Consider the following 23,980-nt stretch of genomic DNA (forward strand, 5'->3'; position numbering starts at 1 on the left):
CGGGTTATCTGATTTGAAGGTGTTTTAAAACTTTTTCTTTAAATTTAGATCAGATATTCTAGGCGGAGAGAGAGATTGTGGTAATTACGTGAAGCTGAAAGGTGTTGTGGTTTCTAAACTTTCTCTTCTGCTGAGATTCTCCTACTTGTCATTTTTCTGTTCCGTTATTCATGGAGTTTAAGGTGATTGGGTAGTAATGTTAAACTGAAACTATTATCTATTCTTGGGTGAATTCTGGTGGATATACCTGTTGTTGATGACAAACCTATCCGGACCCCACCATCTTACTACGTAGAGGTCTCCGACTATGTTTTTTCCATCATCGTCCTAACCTAAAACTATATTCAGACATTACCTTAACCATGATTTTAATTATTTTCCAAGCCTTATAATTCTGTGTGTCGCTGATTTATCAACATTACTGTTGCCTAGTTCTACCTTTTTTTCGCAGGTAGTGTATTGTGCATGTCTGGTGACCAAATTTAGTTATGCTGCTAAATTGTTAAATGTTAATTGTGGTTAATGTTAGGATGATGGGAATTATTGAGTTAACTGATTCGTAGTTCTGCACACCTAAAATTTTATTTATTATGTAATTCTGTTTTCTTTTGTCACTTGTGATAAATTGTGGAAAGCTGTTTCCATGGTCTTTGGGTTTATGATTGGTGACCTTATGTTTGTGGTTAGTGTATTCCTGGTACGGATACTACTCCTTCCCCTTTAAACTGATGTATCTGTGAGTTTCAATGATGTAGTATCTATGTATTTGAGTGTGCCTGTTGACGGGCATGATTAATTATTTTCTTGCATCTTGCGGAGCATGCATTTGTAAGGTAAGTGTGATGTTATGCAAGTTTTAGGTATTTTCTCTACACAACTTAGTTGCCTTGTAGGGTTTGTGCTTTTAATTTTGGTATCCCTTATGTTTTTGGTACATTTTGCATATTTCCTTATGTAATGGTGCGCTCTGAGGATGAGTCAATTGATTTGTATGTGGAGGTATGTTTAAGGTAATTTATTGTAATGAACGTCATGTGGTGACTCGTTTACCTATTGGTGCCCTGTGTTCATTCTTGCCTATCCCTGGGTTATTTTGTGATTTCCCCAACTCGTGGTTTTATATAAAACACGAACTTGCACTACCTTAACGCTGAAATGAAAATTTAAAATTGTAAACAAAAAATTTTAAGGACTCATATCTGATGAACGATCTGTAATGTATAACTACTTGCTAAAGATTGAGATGCCAAAACTGCTAGTGGTTAAGCGGAAAAGTCTGTTTCTGGTTGTAAACATGCTTTGGGTAATTTATGAAAGGTAAAAATTTCCTTATAAACGCTGACTTGGTTCGAATTACATTGAAATTAGTAACTTCTGTTTGAAAATACGTGTGGAAGTGAAAAGGTATTAACTTCAGTGAATGAAAAGGAGGTTGAGCTTGTATCCCTTTAAGTCATGATTTTTGGTGGTAATTGCCGTACTCACTGAACATTGAATTGCTCCTGAATGGTGTGATTGATTAAAGTGATTGAAAAGAATTGAAACCGGGTTTACTAGTGGTTTTGATGGTTTTGAGTGCAGTGGTCATTGTCCCTTATGGACCTTGTATTTTGAAAAGTTAGTTCGTTTCTAGATCACTGTACGGTGAAGAAGATTATCATCTGCTTACCGGGGGGAGGCTGTCCCAGATGGGACACGATTTTAGCCTTTCTCCCGAACATTTTAGGCCTAGGTGACTCACCTTTGAAATTTGTTTCACTTTAGAATTTTATGTCTACTCTTTTAATTTTATTTTCTGTCCGACTTACGTCGCTAAGTTTAATTGCATCTACTCCGTCTGCGGAATTGTGCTCTATCGTCCATATATGATGTATTCTGCTCCTATTCTTGTTATCTGGTCCGGTGTTGGACCGGTTCTGAAGCGAGTCTGTCTCCCGGGGCTCGTTTGCTGTCCAGCCGGGCTCTGTTTCGCGTTGCTTATTGGCGTGAGGCCAGTTGATTGTCGCCCGCCATGAGTGTTGGAAGCTTGATGTGGTGGCTTCTCAGAAGAACGTGTATTTATCTCAACATGCCAGGATAGCGCGTGAAGGATCAGGGCTAACGCCCTGAAGAGTTTATGAATCTTATATTCTTATCTGGAGTGGACGTCCGCTGCTCACCTGCCTAATTTTATCTCTATGGATTTGTAAGTAATCAACATCCCATCTGACGCCATGCGTTAGATTCTACTCAAGGGAAAAATGTAAGTTATCTACTTCAAGATATTATTATTTTCTTTTTCCTGGAGCTGGATCGCCTCGTCTCAAAATCTTAATTAAATTTGCGGATATTGTTCTGTCCTACGAATAACTTTTCTGATTGATTTTCGTCCGAATGAAATTGGAAATTTGTTAAAGTGAAAAGTGTTTGGCGTATTTACTGCTCCTTTTCAAACTTCGTACTGCGGGAAGAACTCTACCGAAACCTGTTTATCTCTGCATTATTCTGCGAGAAACAACTTCATTGTAAATCTTAATTTTCTTGGATCATGTAAAGAATTTGTTAATTAGAAGAGAGGTAAATTTACTAATGAGTAGTCGTTTGCTGTAAAATTGAGACCTCGCGATTTTCTCAGGAAACCCGAATCTTCTTATTCTTTAATTTCCATTCTCCTATTCACCCTTTCTGAAAGCTATATTTATTCTATTTATTAAAAAGGTATTGTTTGGCTCTTGCTCTTGTTTGTTTCTATAGCAACCGTTGCCCTTAGTGATGTGTTGTTGGTATGATGTTGATGATTATTAAAAAAAGAGAGAAGGAGGTGATTGAAGTTGTAATTTGGCGGTTGCCTCATGTTTGAGCTGATGCCTTTTCCCCTTGTTTTTTAAAACTTGGAGTGCTTTCGCTCTGTATTAAAGATAATTGTGCTTGTGTAGATTTAACCCGTGTTTCTGGTGTTTATGTGTTTTACCCCTATTTCTTCAGGGTTTGATGATTAATTTGCAAAGGTTGTTCCCCAAAATTGGTGGTACCTGGCATCTTTTGTGAAGTGTGGTGAATTTTGGGTCCTGTTGGTGACCTGTCTGACTCAACCTTCGTGTTTCTTTTGGGTTTTGAACTAGTACTTTATTCCCTGTCTTACTCTTTTCCGGATTCCCCTTGTGTTCTGGTTTCTTCGGGAGAATCCGTGGCTTCTCATTATTTAGTCTGATAATTAATTAAAGGAGAAGAAAACCTGCAATACTTCGAAAACTAACCTGTTGGAAAACTGTTTATTTTAGGGGCTTTCTGCCAGGAAATAATTTTTCTCGTTAATTGTTTCTTTCTTTATGTTAATGTTATCTTTTAATTTTGAGGGCGTCCCTCTTCTCAGTGGAAAACATTTTGACTTAATCCATTCTTATTTAATTTAGTTTCTAACTTTTAAACTTAAATTTGATTTAGACGGTGCACAGTACGTTTAAGGAAGAACGAAAAAGGTATTCTTTCAAATAATTGTAAGGTTCTTACAAAAGAATTATTAATTAAATTTAAATTTTTGACAAAGTAATTTTGGTGTTTTCTTTCAAAATTAATTTATTTTACACCGTGCTTGTGGTTAAAATTCGATCCAACTATTCTCTGCTTAATGGGCCGTAGACAAACTCCCCGGTGAGTATTTTCTAATTTTGATGTTATTTTTTAAGTTTTTCTGGTCACTTGTTCTTTTTTACTTGTATCAGTTATCACCGGTACGGCTGGTACAATATTTAATGGAAACATAGAATGCAACCGACTACATAAGTGTGTTACGGGCCTTACAAAACATCTATGTTATTCACAACTGGTATGTACAAGAGCGTACGCAAGATTTGTTTTGATATCCAGCTATTGAGATCCATTCTAACATCGATTTGGGTTCTCGGTTAGTCAAACATCATCGGTAATTGTCTGGCTGATGCCCTTCCATTTCTTTTCATTTGTGTTGATCTTAGTAGATACAGCGGACGTGTTTATAATTATCTGCTCAGCTGGGGAGATCTCATATGATCGTTTTTCGTTATTCACGCTGTTTTTGCAATCTTGCGGGGAGGGGGGTGTGTGTGCGCTACTTCGTCCTCTGGCCTGGTCTCCTTTTCACTTATGTTCTTTCCTATACCTACATGTGCCTCTCTTCCCCGATTCTGGAGGAGTTGTTCTCTACGAATATCAACTTCATATATTGCTTCATATCTTCCATATATTTCATTATTCTGAACAGAGTGCTCTCATAATTTCCGAAGTTTTTCATATTTGCTTTACATTCATCACATACCCATGTTAATTTGCAGTTAGTTCGTTTTAAAATGTCGAATTACCCCGGCGTTAAACCAGTACATTTCTCATGATGCCAAGTTTCGTATCCTTCGCATTCCACCGAATAGCAATCACTGTCAAAATCGTTCTGCAGAAACCCTTATATCGCTCTGTGTAGCTATTTCTCTCATGTTGAAAACTGTCTAAGTGGCAGTGGCTACGGTGTAGGCTGTTTACTCTATGTATATCGCGTATTTACTAAACAACCTGATTCGGTGTTCGGCTGTTGTGCAGTGCACACGTCTCGCTCCGGTCACTGGTGCAGCGGCTTTTTCCCGTCTGTAGATAAGTAGAGTGTTTTATGTTTGTGTTTGTATCCTAGTAATTTTTCTTTTGTGTTTGTTTCGGTGCTAGTATAGTGTAATCCCCTTTTGGAGTACTATGTCTGTAGATAGTGGCGGTGGCCCTTTAGGAAGACCTCCTGATATTGGTAAAGATGCCGTGCGTGAGGACTTACACATGGACGCTCGTAATACTGATACCCAACGAGACAATTCTCAAGATACAATACGTGACATGGATCAGCGTCCGCACGTTCCTGTATCTACCTATTCTAACACTCATCTTGGCCCTTATATAGTATTTGTCGAATCGACCGAATCTCAAAATAAAATAGGACATATTCACCCTATGACTCTGGGTCGGATTTTCTACGAGAGGCAAATTGGTGACGTCAAGGCCATCCATAGGAAGGGAAGAAATAGGATCCAGGTTACTTTCATGACTAGTAAGGCTGCAAACGCCTTTCTTTCTCATCCCATTCTTAAAGAAAAGAAATTGACAGCTTTTATTCCGTCCTCGAATATTCAGCGAGTAGGGGTAATACGGGGAGTAGACACTACTATTTCCGAATACGACATTCTCACCTATTTAGACTCACCATATCCTGTAGTGAAAGTACAACGTCTAAATAGACGTTCATCCAAAGAAGGAAAAACTGAATATATCCCTACAGGTACTGTGAAGGTTGTATTCGAAAGTCAACAACTTCCAAAAAGTGTGTCCATTTTTAAAGTCATTTTAGAGGTCCAGGCCTTTATATTCTCTCCTTTATTATGCAAACGATGTCAGCGGTATGGACACACCGCTACTAATTGTCGTTCCAGGGAGCCGAGATGTGGAAAATGTTCCCATACTCACTCTACTGAAGATTGCACTCACCAAGTAGTTAAATGCGCTAATTGTGGCGGAAATCATCCTGCGGGAGCAGAACATTGTGAAATCCACAAACAACAGAAGGAAATTAAACGCATTATGAGTGTTGAAAACAAATCATATTTAGAAGTGAAAAACTATTTTGCCCCATTACAGTCCCTATCCAACCCCCTTCTGATGCCACAACATTTTCCTCCTTTACCCAATAGACCATCTCAATCGGAAGAAACTCTCCCTCGAAAGCGTAAATTTACTATGGTGGTTAGTAACCCTTCCCGCCCACCCGTTAAACCAGGTTATGACAGGGTATCATATCTCAATTTGATAAGTAATCCGAAGACGGTTCCAGAACATTCTGGCACTCCAGTCGTGCGTTTGATACCTGCTACTTCTAACGAGCCTGCATCTACATCACGGAAGTCAAGTTCCCACGGGCAACCTTCGGATTCCCACGCACCACTATCAGCATCTCCCTCTGTCACGGCTTTACACGGTAATTCCAATGTTACTTTTACCGACCAATGTCGCAACTTTTCTAAGAAAATTGAGGATTTAATAGCAGACGTGGGACAAAATGTCCGCTTGAAGCATTTGTTAAAGTCATTACAGGAATATACTCTTCTTTTATTGGAACACTGCACTCCTTCCAAGTAAAACATACGGCTATTGTAATAGAATTGTAGGAGCACTCTCCACACATCCGCCTCCGCCTAAATCGTGTCTGTAAGCTTACACATCTCTCTTGTCATACTCTTCTTGACAGTACCTTCTGTCCATGTGGCCGAGCAGTCAGTACTGTAACTCCCATCTTTTTTCACTGTCAGACATATGAACATCACCGTCGCGAATTCATAGGTAAGCTTTTTCATGAGGGTTACCAACTGCCGTTAAACTTTTCGTGTTTAGTGTCCTAACCGACTTTTCACGTTGTCGACTTAATCATCAATTTTTTCGTTGTATGTAACATCCATTTGTAACCTTTTCCTTTCCTCTAGGTACGGACTTGCACATACTCACCCTTATATGTGGTCCGGTCTTGTTTGTTTGTAGTAAGACGTCGTGACAGACCACACAGACGTGAAGAATTAGAACCCTGTGTCCCAGTGTTTTTGTGTTCTTCCCTGATCGTTTAGCCTATATATCATTGGTATTTTCCTACGTGTCATCATTAACCGTTGCAATTCGCTTCTTTACATAGCTCTCCCTCCTCTTTAGTAGTGTACGACCTTCTTCTACTGTTGGCACCTCTCCGAGACATTAATTAACCCGCAAACCAGTGACTGGACGTAGCGTCTTACGACGATGTCCAACAACTAACCAAGAAGAAGAAGAACTAAACAACCTCTTCTCCTACGACACCGGAATTCACCCAGATCAATTCCAAATTGCCTTACTACATACTAATTACAACTTACTCCATTAATTCTTTATACCTACTGTACCAACAAATACCACCATCACACTCTTCTTTTCGGCCATCATAACAAACCAGCAAAAACCATCTTACCATTATATATACATCAAGAACAGCAATACAAACAAAACACTAGGCCTAAATTACTTACTAGCTTTACTTATTTTTGACTCCTAGTTACTATACCTTCTTCTCTTTTATATATATTCCGCCATAAATCTTTTAGGCTCCTACTTCTCTCTTTATGTAGAACCTTATTTGATTGACTTCCTCGCTCTTATTAACATTCTCACTCTACACAACACATTCACTCAGACTTGGGCTTAAAGGGCCCTCCCCACTGGACTCTCCTCTTATTTCTCTACCTAATTCTCTGGCCCATATTTTCCTTTTCTCACTGTCAGACCAAAACTTGTCGTAACTTTGTTGCCTTCTGTTTCTTTCCTCTGGACTCAATTCCACATTAAGATCACTCAACTCACTGTTTTTATTGTTCGCACTCGTTCCTGGACTTGCCTTTTCTTAATGTCTGTCTTCTCTGACACTCGTTTCAACCTGTATTAATCACTATTCCAAGGACTGAAGTTTCGACACCGTGCAATTGCGGGTCCACTTACCATTGGACACCACCGGTGACTGACCCGTAATATATGCCGCAGACCTTGTATTCTTGCTTTAACCATATGTTTCTCCAGGAGTTTAAAATTTTTATTTCCCTCTCTTCCCAAGTCCGGCTTAATCCATATTTTTCCTTCTGCAAGTTTCCGGCGTTTCTGATTACTATGTCCGCCATTACTGATGACAGCAGCGTCACCTTTATAGGTCTGCGCCCCCTCATCTTGCGTACCCTCTCAACGTTGTCTATATCTACCTCAGTAAAGTTAATGTTCATTATTTTTTTGTATGACATCTACCACCTTATAGATAATGTCCACTTTTGCTTCTCCCTTATCTTCTTGTAAACCGTACAAATATATGGTTTTCTTCCTCCGTTCTAAATTGTGGGCTGCTATTTCTTTCTTCATATATATTACTTTCTCTTCCATATTTTTTATTTTCTCCCTTAGCAATACTATTTCTCCCTCACTTTTTTCCACTCTTCCTCTAACTTCGTTCGAATTTTCCTGAATTCACAGCCTCGTCTTCTCGTGTTCCTTGACTTGCTCCTGAATCATCTGCTTTAACTGTTCAAACTGGCAGATTTCCTCAAGTAACTCCTTTAACACTTTCTTTATCACCTCTGTGTCCTCTCAGTTCATATTTCCACTGCTCTGAGGGCCTGGATTCATTTCCACACCCCGCCCCCAATCACCAAGAGCACCGAGAGCACCGTTACCACCAATAACATCCCACCCTTCAATCCCAGTTCCACACTCCCTTCCTTGCTTCCTGTTGTATTCTTCTTCATTCTTCCCTGCCATCTACTACCCATGACGGCCCTGTATTGTTCTACGCCGATCATCTTCCTTGTCACACTCTACTCGCCCTGTCGGCTCCCCACTCTTGCTCCGCTCACCCGGCACACTCCACACAGCACGACCGTTCGTTCCGCTTACATTCGCTCGACTGGAATTCACCCAGTAGGATTTACTGTGCACCTCCAGGTCACTGCTTCTAATCACAGTTCATTAAACACGCAAACTATACACTACTCTGCTACTAATTCTATCACTGAATCTATGTAATTTCTCTCTGCTTCTCTTTACCCCTTGGGGCACTTAGTAATTAAGCATTCTGTATATTTACACTCTTTGCTGCACTGCGTTAAAATGGAGCTGGCCTTCTCACCACGTGTTTGTTATGAGACACGCAATTTATGGTAATACACCATAGAATTTTCGATTTCACTCACTACACTTGAGCTTACACTTTTAATATACTCTTCACTGCACTTTCACCTGTCATAGTTTCCTAGAACGCACTGAAATATTGTAGTTTTCGCGGAGCTACATTTACATGCTGCCAACCACCAAATCACCATTTTACCATTGGTTAACATAGCAGTTATTGGACATAATTTACCCTTTAATCTGGCCTTGTCATATGCGGACTTTTGGGAATATTGTTAATCACACATCTGTCAGTTGTGTCAATCAGATTGGAGATCTGTGATGGAGAAAGGTCGTCACTTATTTAAAATAATACCAGTGACTCCGAGGCAGGACCGTCGCGTGGGTGGGGCGACCGAGGCGGTCGCCTTGGGCGCCGCGATCGGGGGGTGCCACCGTGGTTAAAAAATATATGCATTTGTAATCTAATTCTATAGACGATTGTATTGGTCTCTGTGTTATACAATAATACAATGGATGCATGGCTGAGTGCACACAGATTCACTCTATGCACAATGCACTGTAATAACTGTGTATACTGAGCACCTCTGTCCTCTGTGGTAGAAGGTGATGAGGGTAGGAGTAGGATCGTGACTCATCGGCGCCGGCGAGTCGACATCAACACCCCTCCCCACACGCAGTCCGATTTGGACACAGTTTACACTTGTCGTGGTAACTTGGTTTTATATTGACATTGATATAGACACGCCGTCGGTGTTTACGCCAATTGCTAATAGTTTATTCTTCCGTGCGTTACGAGCTTCATAAATACTGAACGATGTTGTTGTGAAGTGCATAGTGATAGTTATTAGTGGAAAACTCAAGAATTATGTCGAAGAAGTTATCAGGGACGCAAAGGAGAAAGTTGTACAAGGAAAGTGAGTTACCGGTACTGAATGAGACGTTATTAAAAGTGCCAATTTTTTAAAAAAAACGAATACAACACAAAATGTTGCCGTGGCTGAGACCAGTACGTCTGCACCTAGCTGTCGTTTCTTCTCACAAAGTAACAGTCAAGAGGCCGAAGACACTTAATTTGTACCTGTAGACTACCTTCCCCTTCTGATGATACCGTTACAAGAGTTTGTGACCACAGTGATCGTGATAGTGATAATGGCTATAAAAGAGTGATAGAACTGTCAACAGACACTGAAAGTGAAATTGAATTTATTCCCAAATCGGAGCAGGTGTCGGTGATTACTTTAGATCCTGCAACGTGGCCAGCGCATATTATGCACATTCAGCATGATGAGTTGTTTTGAAAGGGCCGACTGAATATTCTAAGAAGACCATGATTATCCAAAAAGTTACGAAAATAGCCACTTTTCAAACCAATTTCGGTATTGGCTTTTGGAAAATGGAAAAAAAATATCAAGGCGATTGTTGATTTATTCAGAAAAATCAGATTCTGTCTATTGTTTCTGTTGTAGATTGTTTAATCCCTCATCACAGCCATATTTCTGTCAAGCAATGGGTTTTAACAACTGGAAAAATTAGCCAGACCGTTTAAAATCCCATGAGTTGTCACCAGACCATTTCAAAAATATGGCTACATGGTTTGAAGCAGAAGAAAGAATTAAAGGAGACACATCAATCAACCACCACATCATGAAGCAAATTGAAACTGAAGGTCAGCGTTCAGAAGAAGTATTGCGACGGTTAGTGGAAATTACTTTATATCTAGCAGAGAAAACATGGCTTTTCGTGGGTCATCTTCCAAAGTTTTCACAAAAAATAATGGAAACGTTCTTGGACTTGTGCAACTTTTACGAATATTTGATAATGTAGTAAAGAAACACAATTTCATTTATTAAGTATGTCAATACAAAATGAGTTAATAACTATACTAGGTGACTCAGTAAAGCAAAGTATCTTGACTAAAATAAAGGAAGCCAGATATTTTTCCGTTATCCTTGTTTGTACTCCACACAAAAATCACAAGGAGCAAGTTTCATTAACGATTCGCTACGTCACTGAAGATGATGACGGAACATCAAAGTAGAAGAAAGCTTTGTAGCCTATCGAGTTGTCAAAGAAACAACTGGAGAAGCTTTCACTGACTTGCTGTTCAAAAAATTGAAGAATGTGGTTTGAACATGACAAACTGTCGTGGTCAAGGATACGATAACGGCGCCAACATGGCAGGTGTACATAAAGGAGTTCAAGCCGGTGTACTGGCCAACTTCCCTTTGGCTGTGTTCATTCCTTGAGGGTGCCATAGCCTACACCTAGTAATTTCTGATGGAGCAAAATCATCAGTTAAGTCTACATCTTTATTTGGTATTTTACAACGCATCTTTAGCATCTTCTCTAGTTCAACGAGACGCTGGTGTGTAATAAGCGACCATACTAAAGCACTTACTTTAAAGCAAATCCGAGAAACGCGTTGGGAATTTCGCTCAAGTGTTTTTCAGGCTGTTAGATACCAATACGCGGAAGTTAGGAATGCATTGGTTGAGTTAGGTGACAAAAATGATGACCCTCAAACAGCCTCTGAAACTCAATGTTTGACTAATCCGATGGAAGACTTCTCCTTCATCGTAACTTTGATCTTGTGGAATGACATTCTTTTTGAAGTTAATTTGATCAGTAAAAGCATTCAAGGGAAAGTGGTAAACATCAGTGACTGTTCTGAAAAGTTCAATAAGTGTTTGGAGTTTTTAAACAGATTTAGAGAGAATGGATATCTGGACACAGTAATCTCCGCTAAAGGCATAGCTGCTGAACTTGTTATCGAACCTGTTTCTTCCGAAAAAGTGGTTCGTAAACGAAAACGCGTTTTTTTGTGATTCGTCTGAGGAAGTGCAATCTCACCTGAAGAAACCTTTCTGAGAGAGGTTTTTTATCCATTAGTGCATAAAGTTTTGAACTCCCTTAAGTGGAGGTCAACTGCGTTGAAAGAACACCATCAAGTGTGGGGATTTTTGGGTAATGTTGCTCAACTTCCAGGAAAATAAGATCTAAAACAAAAGTTGTTTGGACCTTGAAAGACATTTAACTTACACAACAACCAAAGTGTCTGATATCAAGGCATTGAACTGTATCTTGAACTTTTACATGTAAGTTCGATTTTGGATCATCGAAAAAACACAGTCACACCAAAAGAAGTATTGCGTATGATCAAAAACACAGACATTAAAGATTTGCTTACAAACGTCTGGGTCGCATTAAGAGTGTTACAAACAATACCCGTGACAGTTGCTAGTGCCGAACGAAGCTTTAGTAAGCTTAAGCTTATAAGAACTTATTTGCTCTCTACAATGGCACAGGAAAGGCTGAACTCTCTCGCGATTCTAGCAACAGAAAATTACACTGCAAAAAACTTAGACTTTAGAGAAATTCTGACAACATTTGCTCATGCAAAACCCACGCCAATGCCTTTCAATGTTTGAAGTTTGTATATAGACGGCAAAAAAGGGCACCGAAGGCAAGAACAAAAAATGAAAAATCAAAGACTGCATTTTGTATATAAATAAATCATATCTTAGTATTTGTATATCAAATCTGTTGTGGAGGATGGGTGGTCCGTGATGCTGTTATATATAATAGCTGCTTGTTTTTCCAGTCCGCAACCCGGTGGACCCATAGGTTTTGGATAATGGAGTGGCTCTAAACAGCTAGGATATCATCCCCCCGAACCAAAACTGGAACGAAAAAATATACGAGTTTTACCGGAGTTGGGGGGGGGGGGGGCGCTGATTTAAGCCTTCCCTTGGGCGCCTACATACCACGCGACGGCCCTGCTCCGAGGAGACCTTGGTTCATGATACGCTATTACACGTGACGTCATATCACACTTCTGATCCGAATGCGACAAATCTCATGCGCACTACTTCTTGCCTATTTCGAATAAAACTTATGGATTTGAAATTATGTTAATGTGGAACAGCAATAGGTACTATAAAGCATCTTCTTTGTCAATGTCCACTACTCGAACCGATTCGTAAATGCATCTTGACCCCCACCCCTTTTGTTAAAGAAAGCAATTCTCTCTCCCGACTCAAATCTAGTAATGGATCCTACCCCCTATATCGCTGAATCCGTTTCTATATCTTTGTCCGAAGCTAATATTAGATGACCGGATCAACATCGAGTGGCTAAAATGGAAATTTTCCTCCACAAATGGTGGGTGGGTGGGGGGGGGGGGGTTGCAACTACTCCCCAACACCCCCACCCTATGAGTTGATCCGGCCTCTTTGTGATGTAGATAGCTGCCTTGACGGATCACACAGGTGTGAAGTAGAGGTGTGACGGTCCAGAAATAATATGTCACTGCTCCAACTGTTCCAGTGACACGACTGGAGCAGTGACACGTTGCCGGTCCACTGACAAACCGGTCCAACCACAGATGGAGCTGAGGAGCATGGCTCCGCGGTACACGCTGCCGGTCCAGTGACAAACCGGTCCAGCCACAGATGGAGCTGAGGAGCATGGCTCCGCGGTGACTCGCTGCCGGTCCAGTGACAAACCGGTCCAGCTACAGATGGAGCTGAGGAGCATGGCTGCGCGGTGACACGCTGCCGGTCCAGTGACAACCGGTACAAACACAAATGGAGCTGAGGAACATAGCATATTAGGTTTACGTAGTCAGCGGATGCACGATTTGCTCTGTTCGATTATGTCATGATCACGCCTGTCTTATCTGATTCGATAATGGCACACTGGTGGTAGGTTGAAAGTATCAAAAATATTTTTTATCTTCAATTAATAAATATACACAAAATAATGTTATTTGTTTTACGTCCCAATAAGTACATTACGGTTTTCGGAGACGCCGAGGTGCCGGAATTTTGTTTTGCAGGAGTTCTTTAACTTGCCAGTAAATCTACTAATAATAATGTTATTTGCTTTACGTCCCACTAACTACTATTACGATTTTCGGAGACACCAAGATGTCGAAATTTAGACCCGCATGAGTTCCTTTACGTGCCTCTAAATCTACCGATACGAGGCTGACGTATTTGAGCACCTCAAATACCACCGGACTGAGCTAGGATCGAACCTGCCAAGTTGGGGTCAGAAGGCCAGCACTGTACCGACCAAGCTACTCCGCCCGGCACAATTTTATTTCAAGAAGTAAATTACAAGTAGACTTTTTGGAAAAAGTAATGATTACAAATAATTTTTTAAATGTAATCGTTAAAAGTAATCCGATTACTTTTACCCAGTTAATTCCCAACTAGGGAAATGATAATATTTTGTGTGCAATTCTTCTCTAAGATTCTGACATGTGAATGACCTATAATGTTGTTTAGAAATCGCCGATGATCATTTTGAAATATCTGACGTTTTAAAAAGTATTCAGTGTTGTGAATTTATAATGTTCATTGATCATATTCGCCAGATTAAATTATTAGTTATAGTATTAAAAGTGCCGTTTAACTATATTTTAACTATGTTAAGAAAAACAGTCATTAATAATAATCACAATAAATTATTATTATTATTATTATTATTATTATTATTATTATTATTATTATTATTATTATTATTATTATTATTATTATTATTTGTAGAAACGTTTTAATGCTGAAGTAGATTACTGTGGATTTCTTTCGTTCACATGAAATATTGATCACCATGCCGGTATGTGTCCGTCCTGTTCTTGTCACAACCTCCCTAATGGTACGGGACGACGACGGCTGTCACTGGACCGTTTGCGAATAGCAGTAACAACACTTCCCGGTACAGCAAACTGCGAGTCGCAGAGCAAGACTGTCACAGTTTGGTCACAGTAGCAGACAGAAGTGGACCGGTAGCAGCGAACTGAGAGTCGCAGCGCAAGACTGTCATAGTAGCAGTAGACCGGTAGCAGCAAACTGCGCGTCGCATCGCAAGACTGTCACAGTAGCAGTGGACCGGTAACAGCAAACTGCGCGTCGCATCGCAATACTGTCACAGTAGCAGTGGACCGGTAGCATCACGCGTCGCATCGCAACACTGTCACAGTAGCAGTGGACCGGGAGAGAAGAGTATCCTGGAGCAGGTTGTCACTGCTCCATTCGGAGAATAGGCGACGCGTACCGGTACGCCAGTACCGACACACCTCTAGTGTGAAGAGTAGAGCTAAATACACTAGAGACAATACACGACACTGAGCGAGATATCGAGGGACAGTGATTGGAGCTCTCTCTAGCGAGTAGACCTGAAAACTACTGATTCTGTCATAAGAGCACGTGTATTTGTGTGAAGTTTTTGATGTTATTTATACGTTTTCAGTGAGTTGACATAATTAAATAGTAGCGAGTGTCATTCCTTGATATCTCCTCTCAACATGAGAGGAAAGGTATGTGCTGTGTTTGGCTGCAGTAACTATGAAGTAGAGAAGAATGCGCTGTCTTTCTTTCGCTACCCTCGTGACAAGAAAATGTAAGTAATATTGTGTTTGCATTTATATTCTTCCAGTGACAAAGATATTTTTATAGTACTTCATAATCTTCTGACCTGCTCGAACCACATTTTAACTGGCTTAATACGCATATTTTATTGTATAGAGCAGCAGTTAACCTTCAATACCGATTTGTTGTTCTAGGTGTGATCTGTGGGTTTTGAAATGTCACAGAAGTGAATTACATAAGGTGTACGAGAAAGAAGGGACGTTACACTTATATAAGAATTATAAGATCTGTTCAGATCATTTTACTCTAATTGTACGTAAATATTCCTCAAAGCATCACTATCGACAACATTTTCATACTTTTCTTTCTTTTATCCCTCTTTTCAGATTAAAGCCGCGATTTTATACACTTTCTTTCTGTTAGTAGGCTTCATGTTAAGAGGAAAATTGTCCAGCTTTTAAATGTTAATTCATTGCATCATGTATAATGTGCCGATATTTTTATTGACATGTGTCTTAATGTAATAACTTAATACAATGTTTTTCAATGAGAAAAAAGACAAATCTAACCGTAAAAGTTCAGGAAAGGATGCTAAAGCAAAAAAAGTAATGCATAAATGAAAGATCAACCCATTTCACAGCAGTCCATTTCACATCTTGTTTATATGTCTAATTTCACTTTTTAAATAATAACCTTTTAAATAATTCTTCATTCATTTATTCAGAATTGGTTTAGCAACTTCGAAGTTAATATCTCAATAATACATTCTTTCAAGACGTAATTTATTTATCAATTTTCGTATATATGCATTTCCATTGGTATTTGAATTTAGCGCGACTTTTTAGGTCAAGTCACTACAAGCGCCACCGTCGAATTGTCTCCCATTTTATCAAGGCTAAATCCGGGAGTGTCGCGTATGTCTCTACTGTATTTGGTAGAGCCTTGTGTCCCTGTACATATTCTATCCCTGGTTCCTTTTTGTTTGTTTTTGGAACAGTATATGATACCTATGAATGTTTTTCAGTTAATTACTTATCTGCCCCCCTTCCCTCGCCCACTTTGTATCTTATGCTGATACTTAAGACATGTTTTATTTTCTTAGTGGACATTTCCAATTCGGTGTTGATGATTATGAGAATTGAGGGGTATCCAAGTTGAATTGTGTGTGTGGGAATTGTCTGTTGTCCCATAATAACTGAAAGCCTGGCCACTGTAGACGTTAGGGAATATCCACGATGATATGCAGTTTTACTCTATTTCCTGAAGTTTTACAGTGTATGCCGCGTGTAGCATCGGTTCTTGATAAGGGTCATGCACATTTCTACTTATTCTCTTTCGTACTTTTTTTTTTTTTTTTTTAGGTTGCACACGTGTTGCACACTGTACTTCTGCACTCCACTATCACATTCTCTTTGATCACATGTGTTCATGCGGTAGTAGCACGTACAGTGCATGACATTTGTTTATTGAGGATTTCAATTTCAAAGGATATTATAATTGTATTTGCAACGTTATGGCCAGATGTGAATTATCTTGTAAAATTGGGCCCTCGGTTTTAAATGCTGACCTGTCCGAACTCCATAAAGAGTCTGTTCGGTTACTGGACAGTGGGGCTGACTACCTGCACTTGGATGTTATGGATGGGCATTTTGTGCCGAATATAACCTTCGGCCATCCTGTCATTAAATGTTTAAGACCGAAAATTCCTGATGCTTTTCTTGAAACTCATATGATGGTGTCTAAACCCGAACAGGTATTCGTACTTTATTTCTTTTAGAATTACAGTGGTTTCCCATTTTCACACCAGGCAAATGCCGGGGGGCTGTACCTTAATTAAGGCCACAGTTGTTGGTTAATTTTGCATATAGGGATGCATTTTTCCTGGTGTGGAATTACATTTGAATGGTATATTCATTGTCTGTTATCTGTGTTAATAAGAGAGCTATTGTTTTTGAGACAAGTACTACCACCACCCAGATACATGTGTAGGCTATTTTTAATGCTGCAAGGATCTTCACTAATATACTTTCCTCTGATTTCATGTATTCTTAGCAGAAATCATATTCATTTAGCTATTGCTTTTTATGTGCAATTTCTTGACAGCCCTTTCAGAAAACAAGCGAGTATCATGCCACTTTCCTAATGGTAATAAAGAACAAGAAGCTTCTTCCAAGAAATTTTCCTGGTGTAGTCTGGTAATGGAAAATGGAATGACCTTAACACCATAGATGGAAAATTAAGTAGTAGAAATTGAGGACACATCTATCAAAGGATGTGTCTGAAGTTTGTTTGCCGGGCTGAGTGGCTCAGACGGTTGAGGCGCTGGCCTTCTGACCCCTACTTGGCAGGCTCGATCCTGGCTCAGTCCGGTGGTATTTGAAGGTGCTCAAATATGCCAGCCTCGTGTCAGTAGATTTACTGGCAAGTAAAAAAACTCCTGAGGGAGTAAATTCCGGCATCTCGGCGTCTCCGAAAACCGTAAAAGTACTTAGTGGGACGTGAAGCAAATAACAAAGAAAAAAAAAAGAAGTTTAAGTTGAGCAGTTTAATGTAAGCTGGCTCACAGAAAGCTGACACATAGTTGTCTTCTAAAGTGAAAAGTTGTGTGTATTCACACATGTTGCAAGACAGAACTGTGCAGAGCATTTTTCATGCCTTCATTTTAGAGTTACAACTTACAGTTGTGTAAATCATTGATAGCAAGAAGATGATAATTGTAGTAGTAATTTGTACAATAAGCACATAATATAAAAGCTAACATTTCATAAGTATCACTGGTACTATCAAAAGGAACCATGATGAAGCAGGTTCTTCATCTGCGGCCTCTATCCACTCTTGTAAAAATTATACTTGATCAAGTTTGGGAAGTGGGGAGCAGAAAACTAGAAGTGAACAAGTGCTTGCATTACATGCCATATATTGTAATCTGCTACTGGGATCAGAGACGTGTATGTAATGTGTTCGACAACATTCTTGTCTGGACGGAAGAAGTTGTGTTAAAGAACCTGTGTGTTACTATACCCAGTTCTGGAATCAACAATTAGGAGTATCTTCTCTTCTTTGACCATTTGATGACATTTTCCTTTTCAAGCATTTCCTTGATTTAGTTGAAGATGTATATCTTCTCCCTTTGGAACATCATTGAAAGTTCCATGGTGTTGTAGCAAAAGATGCATTGCTGCCTTAGGATCTGCACATTTCATCCTTGGAAATCATTGTAATTTATGATTATTTGCACTGGTCACAAGCATAGTTGCAAGATTAATTTACACACTCAAAGGCAATAAAGATACAAGGATAAACAACACCAAAAATGTTCAAGTCAGCTGCAATGGGAAACTTAGGGAGCAGTGTTATATAACTTTTGTATGTCAGCCGAAATGGACTTGTGACCTGCTTTCCGTGAGCCTAGTTTCATTTAGCTGCCTCAGCGTATACTCTGTACACTTCCCTTGAAAACCTCAAAGAACTTCTCTTTTTTTTTAAACTCTGTTCTGGTTTCCCATGATTAGAAGTAATCTAGATTGTAAAAGACCGAGCTCGATAGCTGCAGTCGCTTAAGTGCGGCCAGTATCCAGTAATCGGGAGATAGTGGGTTCGAACCCCACTGTCAGCAGCACTTAAGATGGTTTTCCGTGGTTTCCCATTTTCACACCAGGCAAATGCTGGGGCTGTACCTTAATTAAGGCCACGGCCACTTCGTTCCCAGTCCTAGCCCTTTCCTCTTCCATCGTCGCCGTAAGACCTATCTGTGTCGGTGCGACGTAAAGCAAAAAAAAAAAAAAATCTAGAGCATTTACAACAAAGAATGACAAGCATAAAACATATAATTAAAAAAACTATTGATGAATTTCATCTTATTTTAATATCTGCAATGACAGTTGAATAATAATAATAATAATGGCGTATATCCTCTGGAGAGGTCTGGTACAGGTCTTTCGAATGACGTCTTACAGGCGACCATTGTGTCTGGGATGATGGGGCCCTACCTGTGTTGAATTATAATGCTGAAGACGGCACGCACACCCATCTCTCGAGCTGTTGGAATTAACCAATTGAGGTTAAAATACTGACCGAGCTGGGAATCGAACCTGGGACCATGTAGACCAAAGGCCAGCATACCATTTAGCCATGGAGCTGGATATTAATATAGATTATTGATTGATTGATTGATTGATTGATTGATTGATTGATTGATTGATTGATTGATTGATTGATTGATTGATTGATTGTACAAGTTAAGTAGCACACAAATTGAATAACATGAAAGCAGCAAATAATTTACAAAATGGAATAAATATAAAAAGTCAAGGTAAAACAAAGTAGAAATCAGAATAGATGTGCAATACAAAAAAATTAAAAAAATACAAAAACACAGAAATGATGTCAAATATAAGTAAATGCATAAATTAACAAATGAAAAATAAAAACTAAGGACGTCCAGTTGTTGCAGCCACTGAATAGCCGTTGTTGAAGCTTTCAGAAAGTCATCAGTATTTCCGCGGAGGGCTCTGTGGGCACCTGAAGGTGATGTGTTGCATAGTGTGGAATTCACTATGGCAGTGACAGCTTGGAGAAGGTCGAAGAACCTAAGAATGCATCACAGAGCCACTTCTTCCATGCCCAGTGCGCACTCTGATAGTGGGACCCAAACACTCATTCTCTTCTTTTTTTATCTCAGCCTTTTCCTACATCACATAGTTTCAGCGTTGCTTTGGTAGATTCTTCTCTTCCATAAATGTCTATCCAATGCTTCTTCCCTCTTCCAACCTTTTCTTCTTACATCCCCTTCTACCCTGACTTTCCATCTCATTTTTGGTGTCCCTCTCTTCCTTGAACCTTCAGGTTTCCAGTTATTTTCCCCACGTAGTCCGCCCCTCTTCTCTGCACTTGTCCATATCATCTTAACCTACTTTCTTGAACCTTCTTTCTTATGGGTCCCACTTTCACTGATACTCTGATGTAATCATTCCTTTATCGAGCTCGATAGCTGCAGTCGCTTAAGTGCGGCCAGTATCCAGTATTCGGGAGATAGTAGTTTCGAACCCCACTGTCGGCAGCTCTGAAAATGGTTTTCCGTGGTTTCCCATTTTCACGCCAGGCAAATGCTGGAGCTGTACCTTAATTAAGGCCACGGCCGCTTCCTTCCCACTCCTAGCCATTTCCTGTCCCATCGTCGCCATAAGACCTATCTGTGTCGGTGCGACGTAAAGCAAAAAGAAAAAAACCATTCCTTACTCATTTCTTCTTTCTTGTAATTGCACTCATCCATCTTAACATTCTCATTTCTGCCACTTCCATCGTTTTCTCTTGGGCTTTTGTGATCAGCCAAGTTTCTGCACTAAAAAATATTGCAGATCTCACCACAGATTTATAGAGCTTTCCTTTCATCCTGCAACTGACCTCCTTATCACACAGTACTCCACTCAATTTCTTCAAATTCATTCATCCGTTATTTACCCTGTGTTGTATTTCAGCATCCAGATCTCCATCACTTTGTACGTCCATGATAAAAACAGAAAGGTTTCTCCATATTTCGTAAAGTTTGTGACCATTCAGCTGTCGGCTCTGTAAGACCACCGTATGACAGACTTTGAACCCAGGACCCTGAACAATACGTACTGTCGTATGTTCCTCCTTTGTCTATTTGGGAACCTAAGTGTGGATGAGTGCTTTCGTGTTTTTTAGCCATCCAACCTGCAATGTAATTCAAACCTTTGACCTCTAATTCAACAGGATAATATTCTAACTCATGACACATTGTTCTGCACTTCCTCAGCATTTGTGATGAGAGATATTCATCAGAGGTTTCTATTCGCTAGTTCTTGTGTTTCTCTATTTTTCTGGCATTATTTCCGAGAATAATAATCCGAAAATGATAAAGAAGCATTCAGTGGTGTGGTATGGTTGTATAATCCTCCTCGAGAACGGATCTGGGAAAAATTCTTGAGTGAATCTTGGTTCAGTCGGTGGGTTAAAATTTACTTCATTCCTAGATTCTGAACTTCTGAGATCAGATATTTCAAGGGGGAGATAGTCACAAGAATAGCTTTCTCGAACACTTAACTCTTTTCCCCTTGCAGGTCATACTGTTAATAAGGCCACACATTTTATCTAAAATTTCATCTTCTTGTTTTAACTGAAGACCATACATATTTTTGCTAGGGACTTAAGAAATCGCCGGACTGTAGGAGTTCATGAGATCGTACCAATTATTAACATTTTCAGTGAATTCACTTGTGCTTTCAGCAACAGTTTCATCATCTCCCAATTTGAAATTACATGATGCTGTAGTTACAGTGTGTGACATTAATTCTGCAGCTTTTCTTACATTCATCCTTTTCTGTGCCCCTGCAGTTTAGATGACTGACATCGATTTTGTGGCATCCTTTAATTTCGTGGCTGTCATTCTTAACCAGAGCTTCCACAGATTCCTTTGAGACAACTTCACCATCAGAAAATTCAAAGCCAGTGTCGAGAAATCAATTCCTAATTAGTTTCAACAAGTGAGGGGTATCGGGAAAGAAGTACACTTTTTCTGACGTCCGTGGGTTCAAAAACCATGTTTTTGATTCATTGATTCCATATGCTTTCCTCAAGCCTCGATTTGCTGCGCCCATGTCACAGACACATGCCATTACTTTGTACCCTATTTCCGAATGACGAGAAACCAAATTATCCGGTATGTCTTTTGTCATCTTTTTATCGAAATCTGCATAAATTACTTGCTTCCAATACTTAAACAGTCCTCTTTACAGCTTGTAGTTGTGAACTGGAGCCTATAATTTCATCCTTAAGGAGGTCATATTTGAAAGCACTTTTAACGTGCATTTTGTCAAACTGGAGGACTGCAATTTTCTCGTGGTCTATACGAGACAGCAGCAATCTTCATCATACGCAGAATATCTTCCAGGATTCCACTTCTGTTTCGCATGTCAATTTTTGAAGCCCATTTTTCCTGCATTGAAAGTCATGGCAGAGGGTAATGCAGTTTTTGTCTCATATAAATGTAAGTTTTCTTCCCTAGATACCTTAAAGTGAAAGCCGCCGATATGTCTTCATCAGTCCAATTAATGTGTTTTTGCTTGTTTGTGAGTTCGATTTTCAGTAAAAATTCCTTTCAAACCGTTCGCCAGTTTTGTATGGATGCTCTGAATAGAATTTTTTAACCTCCTACATTTAAGTAACTCCTTACACAAATTATAGGTATGCGGCTTTGATGGAATTTGCTTTGTGCTATCTCTAATTTTAGTTTAAGGACATTGCTAGTTTTTCTTTCATCTGTTTTTTTAATCTTTCAATTTCTTCAATCAGGGCCATGGTATTATCACAGACCTAGCTTGGTGGAGTGCCTGGAGAAGGTGGTAAACTTGAAATAGTCGTGTTATGTTTTGAATCTTTTAACAATTTGTCAACCATTTTCCTATTGCCCCTCTAGACGTCGCAGTTATCCTTGTTGTCTTGCGAATCTGTGAAGTGAAGGTTCAGTAGAGCGTACTTACTGAGATTCTGCTTGAAAGTTTTATAAAATGTGTCTGGAGTAATTTTTAATGAAGCTCTTTCAATCTGGATCATTTGGTTGTGCACGGAGGTTCACTTTATTGGCTGTGGAACTTCCTCTTGTTCCACAAATTTCTTCCAGTTTTCCCTGGTCTTCCCAGAGTTCCATCGCAGCCAAGATGTTTGTCTTTGGTCTGATGTGTATTTACAGCCTTAGGTCTACCACACATGCTACCTTCTTCTTATGAGGAGGGTGATTTCACTAGCCATCTTGAATAGGACTTCCTTCAGTTGGTTCCAGTTATTCAGATCTGCATTGTTCAACCTCTGACTTACTTCTTGGGTGTTCTTAAGTTGTTCTGTGTCGAGTTTGATTGTCCTGGGGACTTCATGCTGTCTGGTTTTTCTGGGTTGGTGTCTTGTTTTGATCCTTGAGAGGTAGTCAACTGAATCCAGTTTGATGCCTTTCAATGCTTTTGAGTTTTGTATTTCCTTTTGAGACTTTCTCGATAGTCACATGATCTTTCTGGAGCTCACCCAAGTTAGTGTTGTAAACGTGTAGAGGCGCTGCGACGTAAAGCCCCTAGCAAAAAAAAAAAAAAGAAAAAAAATTAGTGTTGTAAAATGTAACTTGAAAACTTTTCAGCCTGTTGAACACACAAATTCAGTATGAATATTACGCTAAGTTTATAACATACCTGTAAATAACACACTATTGAACAAGGAATGAAAATACATGCTATCAGGCCATGACAAATGTTTTGAAATCTAGGAGCCAGCACTCAAACCTAGGAGCCAGGTATTTTTTATAGTACTCGCATCATTAACATACTGACGTCTATCCTTCTGAAAAATAAAACACTGGAGTAATAGCAATAGGTATTGTGATTTTATAGTTTTATACACTACAACAGATTACCACAGTATGTAAAGACAGCAGGACAGTGAGCTAAATAAGACATGTCATTATGTATACAAATTTATGAAACTACCCGTTTATTGCATACTCATATTTTGATACTGTTCTAAGAAACTTGTAAAATGTAAATAACAAAGTGAATATTGTCAGCAACACCAAATTTTACAATTCTTGTTTATGTATTAGTGTTGCATTTTATAGGATTAATAACCTAAAGTTTAAGCATTATCTACCTACTTATCTAAGAAAAAAAAGTATGATACAAGGAGCAACCCATACTTTACAAGACATCCTTATTATGCCTTTTGTGTTCATGAACATGTGCTGTCAACATACGGAAATAAATCTTCTGAACAGGCCACACTAGATGTAATGCCATGCTACATAAGTGGGGACTTCGAGAATACCCTGCCTGTGATTGTGGAGCCCCTTTCCAGTCAGTGCAGCACATTATTGAGGAATGCCCTCTGAAGAAGTATGGTGGACCAGCCCAATATGTCATCAGTGCTAC

General features: G+C 39.5%; 1 protein-coding gene across 1 annotated transcript in view; it reads left to right on the top strand.

The window, feature by feature from the left end:
- Positions 1-16,457: 16,457 nt before the first annotated feature.
- Rpe (Ribulose-5-phosphate-3-epimerase) overlaps positions 16,458-23,980 on the top strand; it is a 40,912-nt gene continuing 33,389 nt past the window's right edge. Inside the window, exon 1 of the mRNA XM_067139136.2 lies at positions 16,458-16,803. Within this exon, the coding sequence (XP_066995237.2) occupies positions 16,564-16,803 (240 nt within the window). The 5' untranslated portion in view covers positions 16,458-16,563. The remainder of the gene's footprint in view (positions 16,804-23,980) is intronic.

Source organism: Anabrus simplex, chromosome 1 (assembly GCF_040414725.1).
Source record: "Anabrus simplex isolate iqAnaSimp1 chromosome 1, ASM4041472v1, whole genome shotgun sequence".
In the NCBI taxonomy this organism is placed as follows: Eukaryota; Metazoa; Arthropoda; class Insecta; order Orthoptera; family Tettigoniidae; genus Anabrus; species Anabrus simplex.